Here is a 27,663-nt window from a genome sequence, read left to right as displayed (position 1 = left end):
ACCACGTTGTTGCAGCACTCCATTTGGATTGCGTTTTACCCGTTTTGTTCAATAAAGTGAATATTTTTTTACTAGTTTGGCGAATCCTTCCTTCTTTGTTTCCTATCCTTTGTTGAAACATATACCTAGGTAGGCTCAAGAGCAGCAATGCACTACTGGGAGTTAGCTGGTAATAAGTGACTTCAAATATTATGAATGGCTCACCTGATGTGTTCAGCTAGCTCCCAGTAGTGTATTGCTGCTCTTTCAACAAAGGATACCAAGAGAAAGAAGCAAATTTAATAATACAAGTAAATTGTAAACTTGTTTGAAACGGTATGCTACATCTGAATCATTAATGAAAAATGTTAGGCTTTATGTCCCTTTAATGGCATTATGTGGAAAAAAAATGACTGCAGCAATATTGCATGCACGCACACACACATTTGTTGTCTGTATTGTTCTATTAAAAAAAAAACAATAATATAAAAAACATCTGGGATAACATCAGCATGTTGAGGTCATAAAGTAGTTTGATACAAAGAACATTAAAAAAAAAAATTCTTGTAGAAAATGTATTTTGTTTAAAAAAAAGAAAATTTTCTCAAAATATCTATACTGTAAAAGCGTTTGTAACGCATCCGTCGCCAGTTGCGCACGCAACAGCAGGGTCGTGTCCGGACAGAAGCAGGCGTGAGCAGTCGGGAGCAGGCATGGTGGGGGCGTGTCCAGGCGGGACCGCTGCACTACAGAAAATGGCCCATGTACACAGGCGTGCGTGCGCAGCGGCGGGGGTGTGGCAGGGGCTTGACCGGGCGGGTGGGACTGCTGCACTACAGAAAATGGCCTGTGTACATGGGCTTTACCACTAGTATATTAGAAATGTAGCATTCTATTTATTTTCAGTTTGCCATACCAAAGCTGAAGTGTATAAAGTGGGATACATTTTAAAATACTCTTGTACTCCTGAAGTTATATGTTTTCCATCTAAAGGGGAGGAGAGTCCACGGCTTCATTCATTACTTGTGGGAATTCAGAACCTGGCCACCAGGAGGAGGCAAAGACACCCCAACCAAAGGCTTAAATACCTCCCCCACTCCCCTTATCCTCCAGTCATTCTTTGCCTTTCATCACAGGAATTTCTGTGGCGCCATATCTGGACGACATCCTAGTAAACACAAGGGACAGAAAGCCTCTTAAATTTCTTTATCCTTTTGGTTGAGGAGCATTATTTGCTTCGCCTACGAGACAGTGGGTCATAAGCCTCCTCAGCCTCCTCAGAGGATCACGGCTCATTCAACTAGAGCTGTGGCTTCTTCTTGGGCCTTCAAGAATGAGGCCTCTATGGTGGCTACCTGGTCCTCCTTACATACTTTTACAAATTTGATGTTTTTGCTTCATCAGAAGCAGTTTTTTGGAGAAAGGTTTTGCAGGCTGTGGTGCCCTCAGGATAGGTCTGCCTCCTTGTTACCCTCCCGTTTTTTCATTCAGTGTCCTCTAGAGCTTGGGTATTTGTTTCCCATAAGTAATGAATGAAGCTGTGGACTCTCTTCCTCTTTAGATGAAAATCAGAATTATGCTTACCTGATAAATTCATTTCCATCGTGGGGAGGAGAGTCCACGGCTCCCGCCGTTTCTCCGGTAGGCGGACCTTAATTTAGTTTTGTTCTTCTGGCACCATTTATACCCTGATATTTCTCCTACTGTTCCTTGTTCCCTCGACAGAATGACTGAGGGGAGTGGGGTGGGGGAGGAATTTAAGCCTTTGGCTGGGGTGTCTTTGCCTCCTCCTGGTGGCCCGGTTCTGAATTCCCACAAGTAATGAATGATGCCGTGGACTCTCCTCCCCACAATGGAAATGAAATTATCAGGTAAGCATAATTAATGTTTTTCGAATATATTTAAAGGGACAGTCTAGTCAAAAATAAACTTTCATGATTCAGATAGGGCATGTAATTTTAAACACCTTTCCAATTTACTTTTATCATCAATTTGGCTTTGTCCTTTTGGTATTCTTAGTTGAAAGTGCATATGCTAATTTCTTAGCGCTTGAAGCCCGCCTCTTATCTAAATGCATTTTGACACTTTTTTCACAACTAGATTGCGTTTGTTAATCTGTGCCATATAGATTATAATGTGCTCATGCCCATGGCGTTACCTAGGAGTCAGCACTAATTGGCTAAAATGCAAGTCTGTCAAAAGAACTGAAATTAGAGGGCAGTCTGTAGAGGCTTATATACAAGGTAATCACAGAGGTAAAAAGTATATTAATATAACTGTGTTGGTTATGCAAAACTGGGGAATGGGTAAAAAAGGGATTATCTATCTTTTTAAACAATACAAATTCTGGTATAGACTGTCCCTTTAAATAACAAATGTATTATTTTTTCTTGGAAACTTGGTTTTTCATTTGTAATGAATGTAGGGTGTTTTAATAGTAAATCAACTCCTAAATGACATTAAAACGAAAGGTCACTGATCTGTTTTGTCATCATTTTTAACCCATTACTAGTTGTCATGTGTTTATAGTATGAAGCGTATTATGTATCCTTGTGTTATTTATACTGGGAAGTAATTTCATGCTTGACTGAAAAAATGCACATGAATATCAAGGAGCGTCAGTATCTTCACTTGGGCAGTCTCTTAATTAGAACCATCTGTCAAGTGACAGGAGCTGATGCTATTTCATATATTGGGCTTGGAATGTAATAAGTATAAATATTTATTGTTATGCCTTTTGTTGGTTGTTGTTTTTTTTACTTAAAAAATAAAATATTAATTTAGGTGTTTTTTATTTTTTTTCCCCATGACAAATAGCAGCGCTATAATACCTATAACTTATGGTTTAAAAGCCAGTCGTTTTAATCTAAAGAACAGTAAAATAATTATTAGTATTAGTATGAAGGCAGTTACTGAAGAAAAGGATATATTTTAAACAGTGGGTGGTGGTAATAGACTTGCTCATAAATCAAGATATCTAATCAATGTTGTTCTTGTTGTAAATTATAATACATTTATAGAATGATTTCTTTAGTTCATTTTATGTTTACTACTGAATAAGTCAAGAACATAAAAGTGCAAAAAGAAAACACTCTATTAGAGAATTTTATTATTGAACTGTTGCTTGCATATAACTTTGCAGGGCTTAAACACATAATTAAAGTCAGCTTCAGAGCAGTAATTCACCACTGGGACCTAGCTGAATACATTTGATGAGACAATGAAAAGGGGCATATGTGTGTAGCCATCAATTACCCATTAGCTTCCAGTAGTGCATTGCTGGTTTTGAGCCTATCTAGTTATGCTTTTCAAAAAAGGATACCAAGAGAACAAATTAAATTTGATAATCGAAGTAAATTGCAATATTTTCTTATTTTTGATTCATGAAAATTTCGTTTTGATTTCTATGTCCCTTTAAAGGGACATTATATTATAGAGTTAAATTTGCTTTCCCAGATACACTGTATTGTATCCTGAGTAGAACACTGTTATTGAGGAACATTGTCTGTACATATCTGCCAATTATTGACTGTATCCTACTTAGGGACAGAGCATGCAGGGGTTTGACAGAGGCTTATGTAGAGCCTGGGTCTGATGTGTGTTTATAGTTGACAAAACAGCTACAGGGCCACGGGTCTGATCTGAGGTGCAATGTAGGTGTTTGTCTAAAAGAGTGATTTTCTCTCCCTGCTGCAGTCCGGCATACTTTAAGATCAATTAGGCCTTAATTGCAGTAGTCTATGTGTTTGTAGCATGAGGTTGCTTGTGTATTGAGTTATTAACTCTACTCTGGCAGTTTACTACTTGGACATACTGGTTTGGCTTCTGCTTTCCCAGACTACGCTTTTATATTAACCCCATGTTTTTGTCTTACTTGGTATTTGAATTTGGCTTGTTGAGGACTCTGCATTTGTTTAAATTATTTTGTTCTTCTTTTCCCTGTGGGGCCTTGGCCTGTACTGACTGACTGACTGACTGACCTAGATTACCTAAACCGTGGATCCCTGCTATCAGAAGATCTGCATTTAAGTAACTTATGCATATAGCTAAGATATTATTTAATATCTTATGGCTTCTGGTACTCATTAACTGTTTAGTTAACTATACCAGAAAAATTGCCCATGTTGTAATCGGCCATCATACATAGACATTCTTACATACTGTAGCTACATGTTACATTTATGTTATTGAGACATTTAAAAACTGTATTGCCTTTGTCTGAAGGAGTGATTTCCCCAACTTTCCTGGAGTATATCGGTCTGTTCCTGTCTAACAAGGTCAGTCCAGCCTCGAAATACCAGGCAATTCCTCTGTTAAAATGGAACATGGCAACCCCAGGCAATCGTTTCAGCTTTCATTGGACCTCGTTAGTGAAATGCAGCCAAATTCCTCTAAGCACAATGGGCAAGGAGTCAACGTCTTGTTTCCTCTATCACCCATAAGGAGACTTCCCTAGGGTCATATTACAAATACACAAAGAAAGAGAAGTGCTCTCACAGGAATGAACAACAGCTCAGTAGCTTGTTCTATCGCAATTTACCACTTGTGAGCATCCTCTTTTAGCCCAATATTGCTTTTCACAGAGAACTTTCCTGAAGTACATCAGTCAGATCCTGCCTAACTAGGTCAGGTCAGAAGCATTGCATGGTTTTCAGGGCTGGACTGATCTTGTTAGGCAGGATCAGACTGATAAACTTCAGGAAAGTTCTTCTCTGTGAAAAGCAAAGTTGGCCTAAAAGATCACAATAGAACAAGCTACTGAGCTGTTGTTCGTTCCTGAGAAAGCGATTCTTTTTCTATATATGTATGTGTGTGTGTGTGTGTATATATATATATATATATATATATATATATATATATATATTTCTTTCATGTAATTGGCAAGAGTGCATGAGCTAGTGACATATGGGATATACAATCCTACCAGGAGGGGCAAAGTTTCCCAAACCTCAAAATGCCTATAAATACACCCCTCACCACACCCACAATTCAATTTTACAAATTTTGCCTCCTATGGAGGTGGTGAAGTAAGTTTGTGCTAAGATTTCTACGTTGATATGCGATTCTCAGCATTCTTGAAGCCCGATTCCTCTCAGAGTACAGCGAATGTCAGAGGGACGTGAAGGGAGTATCACTTATTTGAATACGATGATTTCCCTAATGGGGGTCTATTTCATAGGTTCTCTGTTATCGGTCGTAGAGATTCATCTCCTACCTCCCTTTTCAGATCGACGATATACTCTCAATTTACCATTACCTCTACTAATAACTGTTTTAGTACTGGTTTGGCTATCTGCTATATGTGGATGGGTGTCTTTTGGTAAGTATGTTTTCATTACTTAAGACACTCTCAGCTATGGTTTGGCACTTTATGCATTTATATAAAGTTCTAAATATATGTATTGTACTTATATTTGCCATGAGTCAGGTTCATGTATTTCCTTCTGCAGACTGTCAGTTTCATATTTGGGAATGTAAACATTTTTAAGAAATGTATTTCTTACCTGGGTTTAGTCTTTTTTCAATTGACTACTTCTTGTAATTGCAGGTATTAGGTTTGCGGGTGCGTCAAATGCTAAACTTTATTGCGTCATTATTGGCGCAAAAAATTTTTTGGCGCAAAAAAGTATGTTTATGACGCAACTTTGTCATTTCCGGCATCATACGTGACGCCGAGACCTTTCACACGGTGGCGTCATTAGTGACAGAAGTGTGTCATTTCCGGTCATTTTTGGTGCCAAAAAAGACTTTGTTACGTTGTGCGTCATACTTGGCGGCAGATTTTTTTCATTATTTCAATACCCCTTGTTTGTTTGCCTTTTGCTTTTTGCTTTTAGAGGCCTATGCTATTGCATTTTTTCCCATTCCTGAAACTGTCATGTAAGGAAATAGATAATTTTGCTTTATATGTTGTTTTTTCTCTTACATTGTGCAAGATGTCCCAATCTGATCCTGCCTCAGAAGTTTCTGCTGGAACATTGCTGTCTGACATCGGTTCTACCAAAGCTAAGTGCATTTGTTGTAAAGTTGTAGAAATTATTCCACCGAATGTCATTTGTAATAGTTGTCATGATAAACTTTTACATGCAGATAGTGTTTCCATCAGTAATAGTACATTGCCAGTTGCAGTTCCTTCAACTTCTAATGTGCATGATATACCTGTAAATTTTAAAGAATTTGTTTCTAATTCTATTATGAAGGCTTTGTCTGCATTTCCACCTTCTAATAAACGTAAAAGGTCTTTTAAAACTTCTCATTTAGCTGATGAAATTTCAAATGACCAACAAAATAATTCATCCGCTTCTGATGAGGATCTGTCTGAAACAGAAGATCCTTCCTCAGACATTGACACTGACAAATCTACTTATTTATTTAAAATAGAGTATATGCGTTCTTTATTAAAAGAAGTGTTAATTACTTTGGATATTGAGGTAACCAGTCTTATTGACGTTCAGTCTAATAAACGTTTAAATGCTGTTTTTAAACCTCCTGTGGTTTTCCCATTCCTGAGGCTATTTCTGATATGATTTCTAGGGAATGGAATAAGCCAGGTACTTCTTTTATTCCTTCTTCAAGGTTTAAAAAATTGTATCCTTTACCAGCAAAATCTATAGAGTTTTGGGAAAAAATCCCCAAAGTTGATGGGGCTATTTCTATTCTTGCTAAACGTACCACTATTCCTATGGAAGATAGCACTTCCTTTAAGGATCCTTTAGATAGGAAGCTTGAATCTTATCTGAGGAAGGCCTATTTATATTTAGGTCATCTTCTCAAACCTGCTATTTCTTTGGCTGATGTTGCGGCTGCATCAACTTTCTGGTTAGAAATTTAGCGCAACACGAATTGGATTCTGACATATCTAGGGTTGTTCACTTACTGCATCATGCTAATCATTTTATTTGTGATGCCATTTTTTATATTATCAAAATTGATGTTAGATCCATGTCTTTAGCTGTTTTAGCTAGAAGAACTGTGGCTTAAATCTTGGAATGCTGATATGACATCTAAATCTAGATTACTATCTCTTTCTTTCTAAGGTAATAATTTATTTGGTTCTCAGTTGGATTCTATTATTTCAACTATCACTGGGGGAAAAGGAGTTTTTTTGCCTCAGAATAAAAAACCTAAGGGTAAATCTAAGGCTTCTAACCGTTTTCGTTCCTTTCGTCAGAATAAAGAACAAAAACTTCCCCCAAGGAATCTGCTTCCAATTGGAAGCTTTCCTCAAATTGGAATAAATCCAAGCCATTTAGGAAACCAAAGTCAGCCCCTAAATCCGCATGAAGGTCCGGCCCTCATGCCAGCTCAGCTGGTAGGGGGCAGATTAAGGTTTTTCAAGGATTTTTAGATAAAATCTGTCCAAAATCATTGGATTCAGAGCATTGTCTCTCAAGGGTATTGAATAGGATTCAAAGTTCTCTCACGCATCCCTGTAAATCCAGTAAAAGCTCAGGCTTTTCTGAAGTGTTTTTCAGATCTGGAGTCTTCAGGGGTAATCATGCCAGTTCCTCTTCAGGAACAAGGTTTGGGGTTTTATTCAAACCTATTCATTGTATCAAAGAAAGAAAATTTATTCAGACCAGTTCTGGATCTAAAAATTTTGAATCGTTATGTAAGAGTACCAACTTTCAAGATGGTGACTATAAGGACTATTCTGCCTTTTGTTCAGAGAGGACATTATGTGTCCACAATAGACTTGCAGGATGCATACCTTCATATTCCGATTCATCCAGAACAGTTTCAGTTTCTGAGATTCTCTTTTCTAGACAAGCATTACCAATTTGTTGCTCTTCCATTTGGCTTAGCAACAGCTCCAAGGATCTTTTCAAAGGTTCTGGGTGCCCAACTATCTGTAATCAGAGAACAGGGTATTGCAGTGTTTCCTTATTTGGACGATATCTTGGTACTAGCTCAGTCTTTACATACTGCAGAATCTCACACGAATCGACTAGTGTTGTTTCTTCGGAAACATGGTTGGAGGATCAATTTACCAAAAAGTTTCTTGATTCCTCAGACAAGGGTCACCTTTTTAGGCTTCCAGATAGATTCAGTGTCCATGACTCTGTCTCTAACAGACAAAAGACGTTTAAAATTGGTCGCAACATGCCGGCTTTTTCAGTCTCAGTCATTCCCTTCAGTGGCTATGTGCATGGAAGTTTTAGGTCTCATGACTGCAGCATCGGACGCTACCCCCTTTGCTCGTTTTCACATGAGACCTCTACAGCTTTGTATGCTGAATCAATGGTACAGGGATTATACAAAGATATCACAATTAATATCCTTGAATCCCAATGTACAACACTCTCTGACATGGTGGATAGATCACCATCGTTTGGTTCAAGGGGCTTCTTTTGTTCGCCCAACCTGGACTGTGATCACAACAGATGCGAGTCTTTCAGGTTGGGGAGCTGTTTGGGGATCTCTGACAGCACAAGGGGTTTGGAAATCTCAAGAGGCGAGATTACCAATAAATATTTTAGAACTCCGTGCAATTCTCAGGGCTTTTCAGTTCTGGCCTCTGCTAAAGAGAGAACCGTTCATTTGTTTTCAGACAGACAATATCACAACTGTGGCTTATGTCAATCATCAGGGTGGGACTCACAGTCCCCAAGCTATGAAAGAAGTATCTCGGATACTTGCCTGGGCGGAATCCAGCTCCTGTCTAATCTCTGCGGTACATATCCCAGGCGTAGACAATTGGGAGGCGGATTATCTCAGCCGCCAGACTTTACATCCAGGGGAGTGGTCTCTCCATCCAGATGTGTTTTCTCAGATTGTTCAGATGTTGGGGGGTTCTTCCAGAGATAGATTTCATGGCCTCTCATCTAAACAAGAAACTTCCCAGATACCTGTCCAGGTCCAGGGATGTTCAGGCGGAAGCAGTGGATGCGCTGACACTTCCTTGGTGTTATCAACCTGCTTACATCTTTCCGCCTCTAGTTCTCCTTCCAGAAGTGATCTCCAAAATCAGCATGGAACAGTCTTTTGTGCTGCTGGTGGCTCCAGCATGGCCACACAGGTTTTGGTATGCGGATCTGGTTCGGATGTCCAGTTTGCCCGCCTTGGCCACTTCCGTTACGGCCGGACCTACTATCTCAAGGTCCGTTTTTCCATCAGGATCTCAAATCATTAAATTTGAAGGTATGGAAATTGAACGCTTAGTTCTAAGTCATAGAGGTTTCTCTGACTCAGTGATTCATACTATGTTACAAGCTTGTAAATCTGTCTCTAGGAAGATTTATTATAGAGTTTGGAAGACTTACATTTCATGGTGTTCTTCTCATAAATTCTCCTGGCATTCTTTTAGAATTCCTAGAATTTTACAGTTCCTTCAGGATGATTTGGATAAGGGTTTGTCTGCAAGTTCCTTGAAAGGACAAATCTCCGCTCTTTCTGTTTTATTTCACAGAAAGATTGCTATACTTCCTGATATTCACTGTTTTGTACAGGCTTTAGTTCGTTTTAAGCCTGTCATTAAATCAATTTCTCCTCCTTGGAGTCTTAATTTGGTTCTGAAGGCTTTACAGGCTCCTCCATTTGAGCCTATGCATTCTTTGGACATTAAACTACTTTCTTGGAAAGTGTTGTTCCTTTTGGCTATCTCTTCTGCTAGAAGAGTTTCTGGGCTATCTGCTCTTTCTTGTGAGTCTCCTTTTCTGATTTTTCATCAGGATAAGGCAGTTTTGCGGACTTCTTTTCAATTTTTACCTAAGGTTGTGAATTCTAACAACATTAGTAGAGAAATTGTTGTCCCTTCCTTGTGTCCTAATCCTAAGAATTCTTTGGAGAGATCCTTACATTCTTTGGATGTGGTAAGAGCTTTGAAATATTATGTGGAAGCTACTAAAGATTTCAGGAAGACTTCCAGTCTATTTGTTTTATTTTCTGGTCCTAGGAAAGGTCAGAAGGCTTCTGCTATTTCCTTGGCTTCTTGGTTGAAACTTTTGATTCATCAAGCTTAATTGGAGTCGGGTCAGGCCCCGCCTCAGAGAATTACAGCTCATTCTACTAGATCAGTCTCCACTTCATGGGCTTTTAGGAATGAATCTTCAATTGATCAGATTTGCAAAGCGGCGACTTGGTCCTCTTTGCATACATTTACTAAATTCTACCGTTTTGATGTATTTGCTACTTTCGGAAGCAGTTTTTTGTAGAAAAGTTCTTCAGGCAGCTGTTTCAGTTTGATTCTTCTGCTTTTTGATTTAAGTTTTTTTCTTTCAAAAATGAAAATAAACTTTTTTTTTTTTATGTTTGTGGATTAATTTTTTCAGCGAAATATGGCTGTTTTTATTTTTATTCCCTCCCTCTCTAGTGACTCTTGAGTGGAAGACTCCACATCTTGGGTATTGATATCCCATATGTCACTAGCTCATGGACTCTTGCCAATTACATGAAAGAAAACATAATTTATGTAAGAGCTTACCTGATAAATTCATTTCTTTTATATTGGCAAGAGTCCATGAGGCCCACCCTTTTTATAGTGGTTATGATTTTTTGTTTAAAGCACAATTATTTCCAAATTTCCTTTGTTGATGCTTTCTACTCCTTTCTTTTTCACCCCACTGCTTGATTATTCGTTAAACTGAATTGTGGGTGTGGTGAGGGGTGTATTTATAGGCATTTTGAGGTTTGGGAAACTTTGCCCCTCATGGACTCTTGCCAATATGAAAGAAATGAATTTATCAGGTAAGTTCTTACATAAATTATGTTATTTATACAGGGAGTGCAGAATTATTAGGCAAATTAGTATTTTGACCACATCATCCTCTTTATGCATGTTGTCTTACTCCAAGCTGTATAGGCTCGAAAGCCTACTACCAATTAAGCATATTAGGTGATGTGCATCTCTGTAATGAGAAGGGGTGTGGTCTAATGACATCAACACCCTATATCAGGTGTGCATAATTATTAGGCAACTTCCTTTCCTTTGGCATAATGGGTCAAAAGAAGGACTTGACAGGCTCAGAAAAGTCAAAAATAGTGAGATATCTTGCAGAGGGATGCAGCACTCTTAAAATTGCAAAGCTTCTAAAGCGTGATCATCGAACAATCAAGCGTTTTATTCAAAATAGTCAACAGGGTCGCAAGAAGCGTGTGGAAAAACCAAGGCGCAAAATAACTGCCCATGAACTGAGAAAAGTCAAGCGTGCAGCTGCCAAGATGCCACTTGCCACCAGTTTGGCCATATTTCAGAGCTGCAACATCACTGGAGTGCCCAAAAGCACAAGGTGTGCAATACTCAGAGACATGGCCAAGGTAAGAAAGGCTGAAAGACGACCACCACTGAACAAGACACACAAGCTGAAACGTCAAGACTGGGCCAAGAAATATCTCAAGACTGATTTTTCTAAGGTTTTATGGACTGATGAAATGAGAGTGATTCTTGATGGGCCAGATGGATGGGCCCGTGGCTGGATTGGTAAAGGGCAGAGAGCTCCAGTCCGACTCAGACGCCAGCAAGGTGAAGGTGGAGTACTGGTTTGGGCTGGTATCATCAAAGATGAGCTTGTGGGGCCTTTTCGGGTTGAGGATGGAGTCAAGCTCAACTCCCAGTCCTACTGCCAGTTTCTGGAAGACACCTTCTTCAAGCAGTGGTACAGGAAGAAGTCTGCTTCCTTCAAGAAAAACATGATTTTTCATGCAGGACAATGCTCCATCACACGCGTCCAAGTACTCCACAGCGTGGCTGGCAAGAAAGGGTATAAAAGAAGAAAATCTAATGACATGGCCTCCTTGTTCACCTGATCTGAACCCCATTGAGAACCTGTGGTCCATCATCAAATGTGAGATTTACAAGGAGGGAAAACAGTACACCTCTCTGAACAGTGTCTGGGAGGCTGTGGTTGCTGCTGCACGCAATGTTGATGGTGAACAGATCAAAACACTGACAGAATCCATGGATGGCAGGCTTTTGAGTGTCCTTGCAAAGAAAGGTGGCTATATTGGTCACTGATTTGTTTTTGTTTTGTTTTTGAATGTCAGAAATGTATATTTGTGAATGTTGAGATGTTATATTGGTTTCACTGGTAAAAATAAATAATTGTAATGGGTATATATTTGTTTTTTGTTAAGTTGCCTAATAATTATGCACAGTAATAGTCACCTGCACACACAGATATCCCCCTAAAATAGCTAAAACTAAAAACAAACTAAAAACTACTTCCAAAACTATTCAGCTTTGATATTAATGAGTTTTTTGGGTTCATTGAGAACATGGTTGTTGTTCAATAATAAAATTAATCCTCAAAAATACAACTTGCCTAATAATTCTGCACTCCCTGTATATATATATATATATATATATATATATATATATATATATATATATATATATATATATTTAGGTCTTTACATGTTCTTAGAGTAAAACCTTTAACACTAAAAAGAGCTTAGTATATATATTTATTTTATTTTTTTAACTTCTATTCTGTAACCAAAGATATTTGACAGTTAAATTACAGTGGTGTGAAACATTGCAAAGTTTAACACTCAAAGGTCAATCTGTATCAAAAATAGCATTGCTTTAATGGATATAAAATTGCAGTGCACCTGTTTTAAGGATAATGAAACCAGCAGTAATTAAATGCACAACTTCTATTTAATTTGCCCAAAATAGTTAAAACAAGTCAGCTATTATAATGAACCAATGACAATGTTGTTATATGAAAAGAGTTTTTATAATAATGTAGAATCAGTCTGAAAATAAATACAAAACTTAGAAATGAATTTATCAACTGAGTTTTCTTAGCTTTGAATAACATTCAGTTTCAACATTTACTAAGGTTTTAGCCTGCATTATTTGTAATATATTTAGTGTTCTCCCCACCCCTTATTTAATAGGCACGCCATTTGGCTGATTTTACTTAACTGACCACCCACCTAAAATTTGTCAATAGTAATCTAAAATTAACTAACATTAAATTTTAAAGTTTGTTGCACAAATTATCATTAAATCAACTTTTGTTAAGTTATGCAATTCATTTGTGCTTTGGATAGCTTAAGCCACATTTATAAATAACAAACCCCACCAAGCTTTTTCATATTGCCATCCAGCTGGCAACATGGAGTGGAGAACACTGTACACTGCATATAATGTATCTGAAATTAAAGGGACAATTTATTTCAAAATAAACTTTCAGGATTCAGATAGGGCATGTAATTTTAAACAACTTTCCAATTTACTTTTACCATCAATTTCTCTTTGTTCTCTTGGTATTCTTAGTTGAAAGCTAAACCTAGGTAGGCTCATATGCTAATTCCTTAGTCTTGATGGCCGCCTCTTATCTGAATTCGTTTTGACAGTTTTTCACAACTAGAGGGAGTTCATGTGTGCTATATAGATAATATTGTGCTCACACACGTAGAGTTACCAAGGAGTTAGCATCGATTGGCTAAAATGCAAGTTTGTCAAAATTACTGAAATAAGGGGGAAGTTAAGCAAAACTGGGGAATGGGTAATAAAGGGAATGTCTATCTTTTTAAACAATACAAATTCTGGTGTAGACTCTCCCTTTAATAATTGTGTTGTGTTTATATTTCTTATTTTTTACAGAGTTTTATTTTACTGATTTATATTGGTTCAGTGTATTTTATTAACACACAAACTTTATGCATCTTTTGTCTTTTAGGTTATTTCACAGCTGCGAATTCTAAGCAGATCAGTAACTCCTGGTTCCAAATTTGATAGAGAATTGTGGTCTAATGAGTTATCACCAGTTCTTAATTTATGGAAGAAACTAAATCAGGTAAGTTGACCTTAATTAACCCCTTAATGACAAGTGACGTACCAGGTACGTCCTGCAAAAACTTGCAGTTAATGACAATAGACGTACCTGGTACGTCACTTGTCTAAGAGAGTGCTGGAAGCGATCGCAATCGCTTCCAGCAGCTCTCAGGGTATTGCAGTGATGCCTCGATATTGAGGCATCCTGCAATACCCTTTAGAAAGCATCCGATGCAGAGAGAGCCACTCTGTGGCCCTCTCTGCACCGGTAGCGATGGTGCCGGTTCGTTGGTGGGTGGGAGCGCAACAGGGAGGCGGGTGGGCGGCCCATCGCTACCCGGCATCCGGCTCCTGTTAGTGCAATGTGCACGCCGGGTGCCGGGAGCGTGCGGGTGCGCGCATGCGCGCGCGCGATTACCTACCCACACTGACACCAATGAGTGGGAAGAGGGGGGGGAAATTAAATATATGAGGATCTGGGAGGGGGAGGGGGTTGGGGTATTGTGGGGGGCTGCTACACTACAGAAAAAATTAAATTGGTAATAAAAGATAATAAAAAAAACACTTTTTTGGGGGGCAAATTGGGTACTGGCAGACAGCTGCCAGTACCCAAGATGGCGGCAATTAGGTAGGGGAGAGGGTTAGAGAGCTGGGGGGGGGATCATGGAGGTTGGGGCTAAGGCAGGAGTCCATCACAGCTAAAACATTTTTTTTTTTTTTTATTAAAAAAAAGAAAAACTCCTTTTATTTAGTACTGGCAGACTTTCTGCCAGTACTTAAGATGGCGGGGACAATTGTGGGGTGGGGGAGGGAAGAGAACTGTTTGGGAGGGATCAGGGGGTGGGATGTGTCAGGTGGGAGGCTGATCTCTACCCTAAAGCTAAAATTAACCCTGCAAGCTCCCTACAAGCTACCTAATTTAACCCCTTAACTGCTGGGCATAATTTACGTGTGGTGCGCAGCAGCATTTAGCGGCCTTCTACTTACCAAAAAGCAACCCCAAAGCCATATAAGTCTGCTATTTCTGAACAAAGGGGATCCCAAAGAAGCATTTACAACCATTTGTGCCTTAATTGCAGAAGCTGTTTGTAAATAATTTCAGTGGGAAACCTAAAGTTTGTGACAAAATTTGTGAAAAAGTGAACTTTTTTTTTTATTTGATGACATTTGGCGGTGAAATGGTGGCATGAAATATACCAAAATGGGCCTAGATCAATACTTTGGGTTGTCTTCTAAAAAAAAATATATACATGTCAAGGGATATTCAGGTATTCCTGACAGATATCAGGGTTCCAATGTAACTAGCGCTAATTTTGAAAAAAGTTGTTTGGAAATAGCAAAGTGCTACTTGTATTTATGGCCCTATAACTTGCAAAAAAAGTAAAGAACATGTAAACATTGGGTATTTCTAAACTCAGGACAAAATTTAGAAACTATTTAGCATAGGTGTTTTTTGGTGATTGTAGATGTGTAACAGATTTTGGGGGTCAAAGTTAGAAAAAGTGTGTTTTTCTCCAACATAGGTGTGTCCGGTCCACGGCGTCATCCTTACTTGTGGGATATTCTCTTCCCCAACAGGAAATGGCAAAGAGCCCAGCAAAGCTGGTCACATGATCCCTCCTAGGCTCCGCCTACCCCAGTCATTCTCTTTGCCGTTGTACAGGCAACATCTCCACGGAGATGGCTTAGAGTTTTTTAGTGTTTAACTGTAGTTTTTCATTATTCAATCAAGAGTTTGTTATTTTCAAATAGTGCTGGTACGTACTATTTACTCAGAAACAGAAAAGAGATGAAGAATTCTGTTTGTATGAGGAAAATGATTTTAGCAACCGTAACTAAAATCCATGGCTGTTCCACACAGGACTGTTGAGAGCATTAACTTCAGTTGGGGGAACAGTTTGCAGTCCTTTGCTGCTTGAGGTATGACACATTCTAACAAGACGATGTAATGCTGGAAGCTGTCATTTTCCCTATGGGATCCGGTAAGCCATGTTTATTACGATTGTAAATAAGGGCTTCACAAGGGCTTATTTAGACTGTAGACATTTTTTGGGCTAAATCGATTGATATTAACACTTATTTAGCCTTGAGGAATCATTTATTCTGGGTATTTTGATATAATTATATCGGCAGGCACTGTTTTAGACACCTTATTCTTTAGGGGCTTTCCCAAAGCATAGGCAGAGTCTCATTTTCGCGCCGGTGTTGCGCACTTGTTTTTGAGAGGCATGGCATGCAGTCGCATGTGAGAGGAGCTCTGATACTGATAAAAGACTTCTGAAGGCATCATTTGGTATCGTATTCCCCTTGGGTTTGGTTGGGTCTCAGCAAAGCAGATACCAGGGACTGTAAAGGGGTTAAAGCTTAAAACGGCTCCGGTTCCGTTATTTTAAGGGTTAAAGCTTCCAAAATTGGTGTGCAATATTTTCAAGGCTTTAAGACACTGTGGTGAAAGTTTGGTGAATTTTGAACAATTCCTTCATGTTTTTTCGCAATTGCAGTAATAAAGTGTGTTCAGTTTAAAATTTAAAGTGACAGTAACGGTTTTATTTCAAAACGTTTTTTTGTACTTTCTTATCAAGTTTATGCCTGTTTAACATGTCTGAACTACCAGATAGACTGTGTTCTGAATGTGGGGAAGCCAGAATTCCTATTCATTTAAATAAATGTGATTTATGTGATAATGACAATGATGCCCAAGATGATTCCTCAAGTGAGGGGAGTAAGCATGGTACTGCATCATTCCCTCCTTCGTCTACACGAGTCTTGCCCACTCAGGAGGCCCCTAGTACATCTAGCGCGCCAATACTCCTTACTATGCAACAATTAACGGCTGTAATGGATAATTCTGTCAAAAACATTTTAGCCAAAATGAACCCTTGTCAGCGTAAGCGTGGATGCTCTGTTTTAGTTACTGAAGAGCATGACGACGCTGATATTAATATCTCTGAAGGGCCCCTAACCCAATCTGAGGGAGCCAGGGAGGTTTTGTCTGAGGGAGAAATTACTGATTTAGGGAACATTTCTCAGCAGGCTGAATCTGATGTGATTACTTTTAAATTTAAATTGGAACATCTCCGCATTTTGCTTAAGGAGGTATTATCCACTCTGGATGATTGTGAAAATTTGGTCATCCCAGAGAAACTATGTAAAATGGACAAGTTCCTAGAGGTGCCGGGGCTCCCAGAAGCTTTTCCTATACCCAAGCGGGTGGCGGACATTGTTAATAAAGAATGGGAAAGGCCCGGTATTCCTTTCGTCCCTCCCCCCATATTTAAAAAATTGTTTCCTATGGTCGACCCCAGAAAGGACTTATGGCAGTCAGTCCCCAAGGTCGAGGGAGCGGTTTCTACTTTAAACAAACGCACCACTATTCCCATAGAGGATAGTTGTGCTTTCAAGGATCCTATGGATAAAAAATTAGAAGGTTTGCTTAAAAAGATGTTTGTTCAGCAGGGTTACCTTCTACAACCCATTTCATGCATTGTCCCTGTCACTACAGCCGCATATTTCTGGTTTGAGGAACTGATTAAGGTGCTCGATAGTGACTCTCCTCCTTATGAGGAGATTATGGACAGAGTCAACGCTCTCAAATTGGCTAATTCTTTCACTCTAGACGCCTCTTTGCAATTGGCTAAGTTAGCGGCTAAGAATTCTGGGTTTGCTATTGTGGCGCGCAGAGCGCTTTGGTTGAAATCTTGGTCGGCTGATGCGTCTTCCAAGAACAAGCTACTAAACATTCCTTTCAAGGGGAAAACGCTGTTTGGTCCTGACTTGAAAGAGATTATCTCTGATATCACTGGGGGTAAGGGCCATGCCCTTCCTCAGGATCGGCCTTTCAAGGCAAAAAATAGACCTAATTTTCGTCCCTTTCGTAAAAACGGACCAGCCCAAGGTGCTACGTCCTCTAAGCAAGAGGGTAATACTTCTCAGGCCAAGCCAGCTTGGAGACCAAGGCAAGGCTGGAACAAGGGAAAGCAGGCAAAGAAACCTGCCACTGCTACCAAGACAGCATGAAATATCGGCCCCCGATCCGGGACCGGATCTGGTGGGGGGCAGACTCTCTCTCTTCGCTCAGGCTTGGGCAAGAGATGTTCTGGATCCTTGGGCGCTAGAAATAGTCTCCCAGGGTTATCTTCTGGAATTCAAGGGGCTTCCCCCAAGGGGAAGGTTCCACAGGTCTCAGTTGTCTTCAGACCACATAAAAAGACAGGCGTTCTTACATTGTGTAGAAGACCTGTTAAAAATGGGAGTGATTCATCCTGTTCCATTGAGAGAACAAGGGATGGGGTTCTACTCCAATCTGTTCATAGTTCCCAAAAAAGAGGGAACGTTCAGACCAATCCTAGATCTCAAGATCTTAAACAAATTTCTCAAGGTCCCATCTTTCAAGATGGAAACCATTCGAACTATCCTTCCTTCCATCCAGGAAGGTCAATTCATGACCACGGTGGATTTAAAGGATGCGTATCTACATATTCCTATCCACAAGGAACATCATCGGTTCCTAAGGTTTGCATTCCTGGACAAACATTACCAGTTCGTGGCGCTTCCTTTCGGATTAGCCACTGCTCCAAGGATTTTCACAAAGGTACTAGGGTCCCTTCTAGCTGTGCTAAGACCAAGGGGCATTGCAGTTGTACCTTACCTGGACGACATTCTGATTCAAGCGTCGTCCCTCCCTCGAGCAAAGGCTCACACGGACATCGTCCTGGCCTTTCTCAGATCGCACGGCTGGAAAGTGAACGTGGAAAAGAGTTCTCTATCCCCGTCAACAAGGGTTCCCTTCTTGGGAACAATTATAGACTCCTCAGAAATGAGGATTTTTCTAACAGAGGCCAGAAAGACAAAGCTTCTGGACTCTTGTCGAATACTTCATTCCGTTCCTCTTCCTTCCGTAGCTCAGTGCATGGAAGTGATCGGGTTGATGGTAGCGACAATGGACATAGTTCCTTTTGCGCGCATTCATCTAAGACCATTACAACTGTGCATGCTCAGTCAGTGGAATGGGGACTATACAGACTTGTCTCCAAAGATACAAGTAAATCAGAGGACCAGAGACTCACTCCGTTGGTGGCTGTCCCTGGACAACCTGTCACGAGGGATGACATTCCACAGACCAGAGTGGGTCATTGTCACGACCGACGCCAGTCTGATGGGCTGGGGCGCGGTCTGGGGATCCCTGAAAGCTCAGGGTCTTTGGTCTCGGGAAGAATCTCTTCTACCGATAAATATTCTGGAACTGAGAGCGATATTCAATGCTCTCAAGGCTTGGCCTCAGCTAGCGAGGACCAAGTTCATACGGTTTCAATCAGACAACATGACGACTGTTGCGTACATCAACCATCAGGGGGGAACAAGGAGTTCCCTAGCGATGGAAGAAGTGACCAAGATTATTCTATGGGCGGAGTCTCACTCCTGCCACCTGTCTGCTATCCACATCCCGGGAGTGGAAAATTGGGAAGCGGATTTTCTGAGTCGTCAGACATTGCATCCGGGGGAGTGGGAACTCCATCCGGAAATCTTTGCCCAAGTCACTCAACTTTGGGGCATTCCAGACATGGATCTGATGGCCTCTCGTCAGAACTTCAAAGTTCCTTGCTACGGGTCCAGATCCAGGGATCCCAAGGCGGCTCTAGTGGATGCACTAGTAGCACCTTGGACCTTCAAACTAGCTTATGTGTTCCCGCCGTTTCCTCTCATCCCCAGGCTGGTAGCCAGGATCAATCAGGAGAGGGCGTCGGTGATCTTGATAGCTCCTGCGTGGCCACGCAGGACTTGGTATGCAGATCTGGTGAATATGTCATCGGCTCCACCTTGGAAGCTACCTTTGAGACGAGACCTTCTTGTTCAGGGTCCGTTCGAACATCCGAATCTGGTTTCACTCCAGCTGACTGCTTGGAGATTGAACGCTTGATTTTATCGAAGCGAGGTTTCTCAGATTCTGTTATCGATACTCTTGTTCAGGCCAGAAAGCCTGTAACTAGAAAGATTTACCACAAAATTTGGAAAAAATATATCCGTTGGTGTGAATCTAAAGGATTCCCTTGGGACAAGGTTAAGATTCCTAGGATTCTATCCTTCCTTCAAGAAGGATTGGAAAAAGGATTATCGGCAAGTTCCCTGAAGGGACAGATTTCTGCCTTGTCGGTGTTACTTCACAAAAAACTGGCAGCTGTGCCAGATGTTCAAGCCTTTGTTCAGGCTCTGGTTAGAATCAAGCCTGTTTACAAACCTTTGACTCCTCCTTGGAGTCTCAATCTAGTTCTTTCAGTTCTTCAGGGGGTTCCGTTTGAACCCTTACATTCCGTTGATATTAAGTTATTATCTTGGAAAGTTTTGTTTTTAGTTGCAATTTCTTCTGCTAGAAGAGTTTCAGAATTATCTGCTCTGCAGTGTTCTCCTCCTTATCTGGTGTTCCATGCAGATAAGGTGGTTTTACGTACTAAACCTGGTTTTCTTCCAAAAGTTGTTTCTAACAAAAACATTAACCAGGAGATTATCGTACCTTCTCTGTGTCCGAAACCAGTTTCAAAGAAGGAACGCTTGTTGCACAATTTGGATGTTGTTCGCGCTCTAAAATTCTATTTAGATGCTACAAAGGATTTTAGACAAACATCTTCCCTGTTTGTTGTTTATTCAGGTAAAAGGAGAGGTCAAAAAGCAACTTCTACCTCTCTCTCTTTTTGGATTAAAAGCATCATCAGATTGGCTTACGAGACTGCCGGACGGCAGCCTCCCGAAAGAATCACGGCTCATTCCACTAGGGCTGTGGCTTCCACATGGGCCTTCAAGAACGAGGCTTCTGTTGATCAGATATGTAGGGCAGCGACTTGGTCTTCACTGCACACTTTTACCAAATTTTACAAGTTTGATACTTTTGCTTCTTCTGAGGCTATTTTTGGGAGAAAGGTTTTGCAAGCCGTGGTGCCTTCCATTTAGGTGACCTGATTTGCTCCCTCCCTTCATCCGTGTCCTAAAGCTTTGGTATTGGTTCCCACAAGTAAGGATGACGCCGTGGACCGGACACACCTATGTTGGAGAAAACAGAATTTATGTTTACCTGATAAATTTCTTTCTCCAACGGTGTGTCCGGTCCACGGCCCGCCCTGGTTTTTTAATCAGGTCTGATAATTTATTTTCTTTAACTACAGTCACCACGGTACCATATGGTTTCTCCTATGCTATTATTCCTCCTTAACGTCGGTCGAATGACTGGGGTAGGCGGAGCCTAGGAGGGATCATGTGACCAGCTTTGCTGGGCTCTTTGCCATTTCCTGTTGGGGAAGAGAATATCCCACAAGTAAGGATGACGCCGTGGACCGGACACACCGTTGGAGAAAGAAATTTATCAGGTAAACATAAATTCTGTTTTTTCAATTTTTTCCTCATATTTTATCATTTTTTTTATAGTAAATTATAAGATATGATGAAAATAATGGTATCCTTAGAAAGTCCATTTAATGACGAGAAAAACGGTATATAATATGTGTGGGTACAGTAAATGAGTAAGAGGGAAATTACAGCTAAACACAAACACCGCAGAAATGTAAAAATAGCCATTGTCATTAAGGGTAAGAAAATTGAAAAATGGTCCGGTCATTAAGGGGTTAATAGCATTAGGGAGAAGTCTTGAACTGAAATGAGTAGAAATCTCATAGGAATTCTAGAATTCATTTTTCACAGAAATCAGATACGTTATCAAAAATACATTTCTCCAGTCAGTAGAAAAAAAAATGTTTTTCATTTGTTATTACTTTAATTTGACACATTAACTTAGATAATGTTCAGTGTAAATAATAATGTTGTTAAATTGCCTAGATCATTATTTTATGCTTTCGCTAGACAATGATTGTTCAGTTTGCACAAACTACAATCACTCATTAGGAATTATGAAAAATTGCCTCATACTGAAAATGTACTTGTTATAAGGAAGCATCTCATATTCCTAAAAGCAATACACTCTTAGAAGACTGGCTATTTTGCTGACCCTAAATTCTGACTAAAGTATTGACCAGTCCAGACCAGTAATTGCTCATGAACCATCATAGATAATAATATAATATAGTTTGTAACCGTTATGTACTAGTTTCATGTAGATTGAATATTGTTTATTTGAAAAGTCAATATGGGCAAATGATTTATCCTAACTTGGGACACATTTAGACAGGATACACTAATAGAAAGTCTAGGCACTGATACCACAAAACTCCCTCATTGGTAACTAGCTTCAATCAAGCCAAGTTGTTTTTAACATATTACTAGATTTTAAAGAAAATCAAGAAAGACAAGAAGGTGATTGATGTAAAGTATGTACTGCGATTGAAAGACTTCATTTTTTAGACAATTTACATTAGACATAACACCTAAGGGCAAGCATGGAGGTGTGGAATTCACCCAAACAGTATACTATCTAGACACTTCAATAAAAGGCAAGGTCATTCTCTTGGGGAAAATTGCTTTAGGGACATATGTCAGGTGATTGGAAGCATGAGGTATATAATATGAAAGACAAGAGACTCCTATTTTGGAAATGTCCTCATTCCCAGTAAACAAATGGAAATGTTGTGTTCTTCTCCACCAACAAATAATAATCTGATATAGAGGGGGGTTTGTCTTTTTTAAAATGATAGAGTACAAGCCCATTCTTCTCTTTCAGAAGGTGTAGGACATGTGTCATTTATAGGTGCAGCCTCATACTTGGATACTTTGTAATTGCAGTTGGTTATTGTTGCAGAAAATGGTATGATAAGGGATCTCTGCTATTTGCAGCATATATCTGTAATTTAAGCTTGTGGTAGGCCTTCACCGATCCTCATACATATGGCTTGACCTTAAGCTGTATGTGTGCGTCTGTTTGATATACATGCCTGATTACATTATAAACTTCCTGAATGTAAGTAGCATTAATTACTGTTAATTAAAGATGAGGATCTAATTATCATTACTGTGTCCATTATACAATGATATAGAGGTATTAGAAACTTGTAGAAGGGTTATAACTTAAACGGACACTCAATCAAAATTAAACTTTTATTATTCAGCTAGAGCATACTATTTTTTTTTTAATTTTATTTTTTTTTTTTTTTTTAATTTATGTTCTTTTATTGGTAAACCAGTTCAGGGTACAGAAAAAAAAAGAAATAGGGATTAGCTCACTGTTTACAAAATAGGGGAGATAATACAAGTCAAAACACATAGAAAAATACAAAGCATAAAACAGTGTTTAAGGCTATATTGCGTACTAAAAGATACTTCATAGTCAGCCCTCCCTTTAAATCGTTTCTCAAATGCATAGAGACTATATAGAGACCCAAATACCAATATTACCTACTCTGAAAAATAAGGTCCTTAGAGCCTAAAATAAAGACTACGACTTATCTTACCTTACCCCTGACTGGAAACCAAGATTTTTATTTTTTCCAGGACAAACATGTGTGTTCAGAAGGTTCCACACATGTACACAAAAACAGAAACTCCCCACAAACAAAACAAGACAAACAAGGAGCAACAACAAAAAGAAAAAAAAAAAAAAAAAGAAAAAGAAACAGAGGCTACAACGGTTTCTTGGGGGGCAGATAGGGCATGCTCAGAATTTACCATATCCCTAGTAAAATAAGTTCACTATCTTTAAAAGGATAGATTATATATGCAATCTCGCTAGGAGTGAGTGCTTTAATAAATTGTGACCACTTGGAGAAAAAGCTCTTTATGTCTTTATCATTTTGTAAATTAGTATCAAGTTGTTCAATGATACATTGCTTTTTTAAGCAATTTTTAACTTCAGTTAAGCTTGGGATGGTTTTTGATTTCCATTTCTTTAAGACCAAGTATCTAACTGCTAAGATGGCCATACTTATAATTTTACTAGTGCGATGTGTTTCATCGAGGTTGTCAGCAAAGAAAACTATCCTCCTGGGGGAAAATGTGAAGGAAGGAGCTCTGACTATGTTGTTAAGCCAAAATTGCACTTTCAGCCAGAAATTATGAATTTTTGGGCAGTCCCATATCATATGCATTAGACCAGCAGCTGGAAATGAGCATTTTGGGCATTTGTTAAACCCAGTATTCTTACATTTGAAACCTTTTTCTGGGGTAAAGTAAGTCATGTGGAGAAGCCTTACATGTGACTCCCTCCAAGTAGCTGAGAGTGTAGCTCGGAAGGTCTCCTTAATTGAGAAAGTAAGAAAGGCTGGGTCTAAAGAGTCCTGTCCAAGCATTGATGACCATTTAGAATGAAGTTTCTCTAAGATGTCAGAGCCCTTAGAAGCAGTCAGAGTTTGATAAATGAAAGAGATTGATGTGATCCCACTTTTAAATAATATCAACCAATTCCCTATCTTTCCAAGCGACCAATCCCATCCATAATCAGCAATCTGCTTGAGAGCAAAATGTCTCAATTGCAGGTAGGCAAATAAATTTTTATTGGGAATGTGAAATTCCTGCTTAAGGGAATCAAAAGACCTAATACATCTCCTCTCAAAATCTAAAAATTGTTCAAGTTTTACCAAGCCTAGCGATGCCCAATTAGAAAATAAAGCAGACTGTACCCCTGCTGGGAACTGGGGGTTATTCATTATTGGGACATGACTTGAAACCTCAGGATTCACATGGAGACCAAGGCAAATCTTCCTCCACATAAAGATTGGGTTAAGTATGGAGCTCATCTTCTTTATTTTGGTGGGCAATATTTTACTGTTACAGTGAATCAATGCTGTCAGTGAGTATGGATAAACCATATTGCTCTCTAGTTCCCCATTTGTGATATAGTTGCTATTGGTAAGCCAATCTGCCACTATTCGTGCCAGAAATACTTGGTTATAAGAACGAAGATCGGTGAGGGAGAGTCCTCCCTGATCTCTAGGCAAAGATAGTTTGGCTAACGAGATTCTCGATTTTCTCTTCTGCCAGATAAACGCTCGTAAAGTTGAATTAAATGAGATAACATCCTTTGTTCTAAGAAGCAGAGGAGTGTTCTGAAGGACATAGAGAATTTTAGGGAGAAGAGACATTTTGTACAGAGCTATGCGCCCCGACAACGAGAGTGGAAGATTCTGCCAATTTTTCAGCGTTTCCTTAACACTGGCTAAAACCGGAAGTATATTCATGGAGTACCAGTTAGCTGAGTTCGATGATATCCAAATACCTAGGTATTTGAGAGAGTTTTGAACAATCTTAAAGGGGATAGACATTGATGAATCTTGGGTTTGTTTAATCCAGAGGAGCTCGGATTTTGCAGAGTTGACGCTGTAGCCTGAGAATGATCCAAATTGTTGGATTATAGAGAGCAATTTTGGAATATTTCTGGAGGTATTTGAAATATATATTAATACATCGTCAGCGTATAATGCAGTTTGCAAGACTTTTTTGTTAATCTTGATTCCCTCTATATGCTGCCGAATTTGATTTGCAAGAGGTTCAATAGCTAAATCAAATAAAAGCGGGGAGAGAGGGCAGCCCTGCCTTGTACCTTTCTCTAGCTTTATAGCCTGTGTGCAGGAACCATTAACTATAATCCTCGTGTAGGCATTCTTATATAAATTATTAAAGAAGCTCAGAAAGTGTCCCGTAAACCCAAGTTGTTGTAAAGTGAATGCTATATGGTCATGATGTACTGAATCAAATGCCTTACCCGCGTCTATTGATATAATCGCCAGATCCGGAGTATCCATTCTGCTCGCCTCTTGCTGCCCCCCCGTTGTAAAATGATCTATTGTAAGAAACACTTCTCTAATTTTAGCTGAAGAATTACGATTCATCAGGAAGCCAGCTTGGTCCTTGTGTATAATTGTGGATAAGTGAAGTTGAAGCCTTTGCGCCAATATTGCTGATAGAAGTTTATAGTCTGTGTTAAGGAGTGCAATGGGTCTGTAAGATTCTTTTTCAGCTGGGTCTTTGCCATGTTTAAGAATTAGGGAAGTGTATGAAGCCACAAAGTCGGGAGAGGGGATGTTACCCTTTATGTAAAGATCATTGAAGAGTAGCGTTAGGTGTGGTGTTATTTCAGACGTTAGAATCTTATAAAATTCGTTTGGGAGGGCGTCCGGTCCCGGAATTTTATTGAGAGCGAGCTTTTTAATTGCAACAGATACTTCAGTGTCTGTTATCGGGGCGCATTGCTTATCTAATATTTCAGGGGTTACTTTTGGATATTCAATTTTCCCCCAAAACTCTTCCCGTTCTTTAAAATCCGAGGCCTTATGTGCGTAGATGATTTTATAATAATCTGCAAAGACACCAAGAAGTTCCTCGGATGTCTTGTAGGTTTTACCTTCAAAATATATTGTTTATTGAAGGTGAGGCCCTGTCTCGACTAACCAGGTTCGCAAGTAGCTTCCCAGTTTTGCTCCCAAAGCGATACAACTTCGCCTGTAATCTAAGATCTTTTTGAGATGCTTGATAGAGAAGCAATGAATCCCTTTCTGCTAAAGCAGTTGTATACTTAACCCAATTCTCAGATGATTTAAGCAAGATAAATCGATTATAAGCATTTGTAACTGCTTTTAATAGTTCCTTTTCTCTTAACTTGAATTTTTTTGTCCTTATTATACTGTATGCTAAAATATCGCCTCGCAGAACTGCCTTAGCTGTCTCCCAGAAGACAGCAGGTTTAGTGATATGCTCATGATTAAATGTTGCAAATTCACGAAATTTAGCTATGAGCCAATTTTTGAACTTAATATCAGTGGCTAAATAGCGGGGGAACCGAAAGCCGATATTCCTTGGAGAAATGGGGTTTAGCTGAAAATAAAGAGAGATCGGGGCGTGATCCGAGATAGTAATTGGGAAGATTTCTGCAATGACATTTGACTTAGAGAGCCTGTCGTCAAGCAAGAAGAGATCTATCCGAGATAATGACTTATGGGCCCTCGAATGACAAGTGAAGTCTCTGGCCTCGGGGTTTTGAAGTCTCCAAATATCGGAGACATTGAGATTGTTTGACATTTTAGCGAATAATTTTGTTTCCAAGTTATCTCTCTTAGTTTTTGTACTATGAGGGCTCTGCCTTAATCTATCTAGTGGATGCTTCGGGGCCATATTGAAATCACCGCCGAGAATTAGATAGCCTTCTGCGGATAACATGAGCTTGTTTTGAAGATTGTCCCAGAAGGAGGAGTTGAAGACATTTGGGGCGTAAACATTACAGAGAGTATAAAGGATTTTATTTATTTTAATTTTCGCAATTATATATCTCCCTTCTTGGTCTGTATCTACATGTAAAATTTCAAATGGGAGTTTTTTCCCCAGGAGGATTGCAACCCCACTCTTTCTATTTGAAGAAGGAGAAAATAGAACTTTTTCCACCCAGGAGGTCCTCAACTTAAGCACCTCTTCAGCTTTTAGGTGGGTTTCTTGGAGGAAGGCTAAATCAGCATTATTAGCCATTTAGAGAAAAAAAAACAAAAAAAAAAAAAACACACATCCCAAAAAAAGACTGAAAATAAAAAATATTCAAAAAGAAGAAGTCCAATGTCCCATCGTGGACAGACTGCTGGGGGAGGTTTATTCCCACTCCCCTCCCACCTCCTGCTTCCAATTATCCTATACATTTCTATAGTGGATAGAATGTCTAATTTGTCAGCCTTAACTAATCTCATTCTTGAACGTGTCCTGCGGGAAACATTTCCTCATAAAGTTTCACTGCATCATGGACTGAGTCATAAAAGTATGTGGATCCCTCCCTTTGTATTTTTAATTTTGCTGGATAGAGTATGGTAGCCCGTACGCCTTGGCTTATAAACCTTGAGCATACTGGGGCAATCTCCCTTCTTTTTGCGGCAACTTCTGCCGAAAAGTCTTGGAAGATTAAAATTTTAGCATCGCCTAAAAATATAGGTTGATGCTTGCGGTAGGCCTGGAGGATTGCCACTTTATGCTGAAAGTTCAGAACCTTAGCAATTATGGGTCTTGGTCTCGGGTTGGTTTTGTTTGGGGTGAGTGTCCCTATTCTGTGGGCCCTC

The 27,663-nt window shown here is 39.6% G+C and overlaps 1 protein-coding gene across 1 annotated transcript in view; it reads left to right on the top strand.

Annotated features, from left to right (window-relative positions):
- DYNC2H1 (dynein cytoplasmic 2 heavy chain 1) overlaps window positions 1-27,663 on the top strand; it is a 1,178,830-nt gene that overhangs the window by 968,825 nt on the left and 182,342 nt on the right. Inside the window, exon 81 of the mRNA XM_053705582.1 lies at window positions 13,608-13,724. Coding sequence (XP_053561557.1) covers window positions 13,608-13,724 — 117 coding nt within the window. The remainder of the gene's footprint in view (window positions 1-13,607; window positions 13,725-27,663) is intronic.

The sequence above is a fragment of the Bombina bombina genome, chromosome 3 (genome assembly GCF_027579735.1).
Source record: "Bombina bombina isolate aBomBom1 chromosome 3, aBomBom1.pri, whole genome shotgun sequence".
Taxonomy (NCBI): domain Eukaryota; kingdom Metazoa; phylum Chordata; class Amphibia; order Anura; family Bombinatoridae; genus Bombina; species Bombina bombina.
The sequence above is the reverse complement of the archived record's forward strand: the minus strand, read 5'-3'. Positions and strand labels throughout refer to the sequence as shown.